Source organism: Pinus tabuliformis, chromosome 9 (genome assembly GCF_031772625.1).
Source record: "Pinus tabuliformis cultivar Carrire ecotype Pingquan chromosome 9, CPIR1, whole genome shotgun sequence".
Classification (NCBI taxonomy): Eukaryota; Viridiplantae; Streptophyta; class Pinopsida; order Pinales; family Pinaceae; genus Pinus; species Pinus tabuliformis.
In genome coordinates, this window is record NC_142307.1 from 808,490,534 (window position 1) to 808,496,501 (window position 5,968).

A 5,968-nucleotide genomic window follows, 5' to 3' on the forward strand; every position below is an offset into this window, starting at 1 on the left:
ATTGTAAATAAATATTTATACATAATTAAATATATTTAACTTTTTGAAATCGCAAAATAAATTACTTTTATAAAGACCAATATCCTTATTAACATCTAATCATTTTAAGATGATTTAAATTTAAGGTTATTGTGAAGTTTCACATAGAAAAGATCAAATACATCAAGCAAATGAAGCAAATGAAGAAGCAATTTGTCCTATAGATTATCTTTAGCCTTGTAGATGTTAAAATAATTTTTTTCTTTCTTTCTTTCTAACCACCAACATGGTTTAATAATAACTTAAATTTAAAATAAATCTAAATTATTTTAGATTATTTTATAATTATGGGAAAAAAAATTATAACCTCTATCAAAACATCCAAACATCCAAAATTATTGGATATTATTTGGTCCCACCAGATCCGAAATGTGAGATTCGGCAGACATGGTGCAACCCAATGAAAGATTTTCTAAAGTACAAGTATGAATCCGTTCTGCTTACACTAAAATACCTATTATTTTGGACTTCTCTATACACATTTGTCCACAAAGATTATCATTGCTTATGTCAGGTTTCACTCCGCCACGCGTACAATAAATAATAAATATACATACATTAAACGACATTTGTTCTCCTGACATGATGCCAGTTTCTAGAGCTACCATCCCGACACCACCTGCACATTTCAGAGATGTCTGGAAGCTCTTGGCCGTTGATACTTACATACCTTGAATTCAATCGAATGGCCTTTACATATTAAAAGAATAAAAAAATGATGAAACAAGGGAGGTCAAATCCTGGGGGTCTAGTCCTCGAAATTGAGGCGCGCTTTGTAAGTGGCGTTAGGATACCAGTGATCGGGAATCACGTTCCTCGCAGACAACGTTCGTTTGCTCGTCAGCGTTGTCACTTGCACAGAGAATGGCGCCTTCAGTGGAGTGCCTCCCAATAGACACCAGTTGGCTCCCCAAACATGATTCATTTCCATCCACGCATCTGAATCCGCCTGTGTTTTTAATTCGTATTCAAGTTAGGAATTTAACAGCAGAATTATCAACGTTTGACGTTCGAATCACAGGGGTCCTGCACACACACACACACACCTGTTTTAGATGCATGGCTCCCACATCGCCATCTCCGTCTTCGTATTCGATGAGTATGGAGAACCAATAGACCGTGGAGCCTTCGATCACATGGAAAGTTATGTTCTTTCCCGGATATTCGCACAATGTCCTGCAATAAATAACATCACAACAAACATTGAAATCCAAGAATATCAAAATTACTAAATGTGATTTGCGCATGTTGGGTTCGTGTGTGTTATACCGTCTGTAAAGAACTGGAAGCTCTCCCGTGTTGAGAAGCGCTGGGGTTTTACCATTTGTGGCCATACGACCAAACGCAGCCCCACTCAGATCAAAATGTGTTCTACCGAACGCACAGTATCCTCCTGGGCATTCATCAGTAATGACGACAGTTACAGGTTTCTCAGAGCATAAGCCTTTCTCCATGCACTTAACCTGCAGTTTCCATGAATCAACAATAATTTGGTTATATAATAATAATAAAAAACATGCGGCCTGTGTTGGTCTGAGTTTTTGCAGTCATTGGTTACCTTGTAGCATGCTCCACAGCCCTCTCCGCCTTTGAATAAAACGGGGCTTACAGCCCCTACTCTCGCTCGCAGAGGCTTCTGATCTACAAGGCCGCCATACCCGCAGGCCCCACCTGCATTGCGACAAGAGTTACTAGAATTATTGTTAAATAGTTCAGCATGAGAGATGTTGTCACTTCACAAATGAAGTATGTAGAATCGCATAACAAAAAATACACAATATACCATCGCTGCCATCGCCATCTGGACTGCCATACCAGGTGGCTGTAGCAGGGCGCCATTCCAAGTCATCTCTATTAAGCTCAGTGTGTTCCAAACCCAACGCTGCTTCCTTGCACGAAAACAACAACAACAATACAAAGCAAAATGCAGTTACATTTACACAGACACTGGGCACCAGCGGCCATTGAAGCCCAACTGTCCGCCTTATACTAACGAAATAAAGTAACCAAGAAAGCAATGAAACGCAAAGGAACAACAAACCCAAATTTATTGGTGCAGAGACGAGAGCTTTAGGAGGGAATTTATAGTATCATATCCCATCCCCACAGAATAACTATCAACTGCTTTTCACTTTGCTTGAAATCTGGGGCGCAAAGTGGCCCAAATCAGTAGCAGCCATAAAACTTGATGGATGGACGGTAGTCAACCTGCAGTGAGCCTTTTTCTTTTTACCTAGCAAAGCAAGCAGAAGCACATGTTAGTAATGTTGCGGTGTTAAAACAAGAATTTGCAGGAACTCATGATCCTCCGGCTGGCTAGCAGTGGAGAATGGAACCCTTTAACAATAATTTAGGGGAATATTAGAGCGCATGCTCAGCTGCCTTCAATGTGGGGCAAAAGAGAAATGAAATATAAAGCCAGAGTGAGGGACACTGTATCAAAAGAAAGGGACGCTACTGTATGTGATGGAGATTATTCGTTGAGTTCCTTCCATCACTTTGCAGTTATCTCGGCCTCTCCCAACGGTTAAGTGTGTGGGCAATGTTTTTTGACTTCACGAAAAACAAGCCGTTGATGGTGGGCCCCAGTTGGCCCCAGTCCATGTGACTGACCAGAGCACGGTTAGAGTGGAGTAGGATATGGTCTGGAGGTTGACGGACGGTACTGGGCCACCACTCGTCGCAAATTCAATTGATTCGTAGAAAATTTAGTAGGGCCAAGGCACGTAGAGACCCCATTATCCACAGCACGATGCTTGTTTTAATTTTGTCGTTTATCAGATGATGTGGTCCTTCTCATGCAAATTTGATAATTTTATAATTTTCTTATAAAATATGTTTTTTTATATAATTTAAGGAAAAAATTATAGAAATGAATATTTTAAAAATATTAATAATTAAATTATATATGAACAAAAATATATTATTAAATCTAAAATTACTTTAAACCCAATAAAAAAAATATATATATATATAGGGGGTAATTATTACTTAAATCTAGAGAGCAATGCTCTTTATAACTAAACCTTTTGATAAAATATAAAAAATACCACTTAATCCACGTGTGTTCTTTAATGACGGCCATTGCCCCACTCCTCTGCCATGTTAACGTCCCTATCACTGAGTAAGTATTTATTCCAAATACTCCTAAGATCCGGGTGGGGTGTGTATTTGTTTAAATTAGAGAAAATAAAAGTTTGTGTTATAATTTAATTGTTAATTAGTAATGAGAATAATTATTATTTATGGTTATTTATCATGGTTATATAAAAAATTCATATCATTTTAAATGAGATATTATAAAAACTGTTTTACTAATTTAATATGTCATGTGTAAGAATTGAGTTTTGGAAAAATAATAATATTTTTTTTCCAGTTATTAAAATTAAATTTAATTCATATACATAAATATTATTATGGGAGGAAAAGATTTGAATCTAAGATTTTTGATGTGAAATTTTATTTTTATAGTCATTGTTAATTGAGCTATTCTAAATAGAGTTGTTTCAATACATTTGAAAATATAGTTTTAAGTAAATGAGCTTCGATCCATTTTAATTCTAAATCGAATTATCAAATTTTTTCTTTTACTTTAAAAAAATTTGCATCTCAAGAGATTTGATAACTCTAAACATTTGGCACATAAAAATTCAAATAAATCTAAACTAATTTAATTATTAATTATAAATATAATTATTAATTTTATATTTTATTTTATTTTTATATAATTTAATAAAAATAACCATTTAAAATATTTAACAGGATATTACATTACAACATTTCTACTCTACTAAATTAAAAAAACACCACTAAATACAATACACTTAATTTTAAGACATATTCGAAAATTTAATTTAATTTTTATTTATTTATTATTTTTTGTTTTTTAATTATGTTGGAGTGACTTTTACATTTTAGGTCTTTGGCATCTTTGTTCGTAGCTGCAGAGGTCTTTTTATGCGTGTTTGTTGTGGATATTGATTAGTATACTCCCATCATTTTCTAAAACAACCTTTTGTTTCATCTGTATTGACTTTTTCCACCTAATGTTGAAAGTCCCCGTGTGTTTGAGTTGGTGGAATGCTTTAAATTTACGCATCTGGTTGTCTTGTTATGTACTTAGATTTTATTATTTTTGAGTTTCGTTTTATGATAATGATGCTTTATTTTTCATATTTTTAAATATGGTTAACGTTAAATTTTAATAGGTTAATGTTTTATTTTATTTTTAATTTTAAATGTGATTTTATGTTAAATAAGAGATTTTAATTGGGATTTATGTTAAGTAAGAAATTAAATAATATTGGTGTGCCTTTTTTTCAAAAGAAATTTAAGAGCTTTATTTTATTCAGTCACAATTTAAATTACAAGTGAAAAAAGTTACTCACATTATTTATTTATTGATTTATTACTGAATTTTTAAATTTGGAGTCGTTTATCCTAGCGGAGGAATTGCTCGGAGGGCTAAAAGTGGTTGAAATCTAGGCAAAAAAATTCAAAAAAGTTTGTAGAAGCAAAGTTTAAATCATATGTTTGATGGTAGAAATAAATTCAATGCCAAACTTCTAAAGTAACTAAAATTATAAATTTTAAACGTTTTTATTTAGATTTACAAAAATACCTGCTAAATTTTTTCAAAATATAAACAAAATTTCCATAACTTTCAAAGAAAAAAACATAATCATTAAACTACGACATTAAATTTTCCTGCCAATATTACAAATCGCATTAATGTCCTTCCCTATCATGCATCACTCATTGTTTTTTAATTGAAGAATGGGTCCCGTGGGTACCCCTCTGTATCGTTCAAGTTCCCTTATTCAATCTCCCATGGACCCACTTTCCCTCTTTTTTGTTGGTTGGAGGAGGGATCCAACGTCCCATGCACTTCATGTGAAATCATGGTTGATCCGACTTCAAGTACTAACCTCTGACTTGGTCCAACGTTTTTTTTGGAATCCAAGTGCTTTTTTTTCCCTCTGCATTTGGATTGGATTAAAATTAAGGATTATATATATATATATGAAATTAGATAATTTAATTTTGAATATTGTTATTTAAAATGAATTTTAAAATATATAAATAAATTTAATACACTAAAAATTTCACAAAGTATTTGGATTATATACACAACATAGTTTAAATTTGCTATTTCAATAGATCTCTAAAAAATTTCGAACAAAAATTGAATGCAAAATATACTTAAAAAATAACTATTTCATTATAAATTATATTCTTTACAATTGTGATTTTTGTTATTTAAAATATATTTTAGAATATATAAATAAATTTATGAACTAAAAAACCCACAAAACATTTGAATTATATAAACAATATAGTTTAAATTTACAATTTTAACAAATCCCTATAAAATTTGAAATCCCTATAAAATTTGATTTTTCTAGCTACAATTCAATATACAATACATTCATGGTATTCGTATAAATCTACAATATTGAATTTAGGTAAAAAATATATATATTCTAATCATCCAAACTCATAAAAATTGCCTGAAATTTTGTTCAAGATATGAAAGGGTCTTGTTTCCTGATATTTAGTTTGTTGTATGTTCCTCTTGACAGCCTATCTTTAAGTAGATATGCTACTGCGAAGTTTCCTTTTCCGAATTTTGTCTTTTCCTTTTTTATTAAGGTTTTGAGTTACTCTTTTGTTACTTCATTGAAATTATTATTTTATTTGTTAATGTAATTCCCTTATATGCTTTACAAATAAATTTGCGCTATATTTTTTGTTTTTTTTTAAGAAAATTGAATCAAATTTGTAAAAAAAAAAATTGACTTGTTATTCAAAATTTAAAAATAAATTCCCATAAACCTCTTGATTTCAAATCGATCATTACGTTATCTATTTTAGTATTTTTTAGTAGAGAAATTGGAAGATTGGACCCATTTTAAAAATAAATTCCCAT

General features: G+C 31.7%; 1 protein-coding gene across 1 annotated transcript; it reads right to left on the bottom strand.

The window, feature by feature from the left end:
* Window positions 1-472: 472 nt before the first annotated feature.
* LOC149151243 (expansin-B16-like) lies at window positions 473-2,123 on the bottom strand (the record flags this gene model as incomplete). The annotated part of the gene is made up of 6 exons (XM_089439114.1): window positions 473-988; window positions 1,086-1,215; window positions 1,309-1,502; window positions 1,598-1,710; window positions 1,823-1,921; window positions 2,081-2,123. Coding segments are annotated over 6 exons (780 nt in total), but the record flags the coding sequence as incomplete, so codon positions are not given.
* Window positions 2,124-5,968: the final 3,845 nt, after the last annotated feature.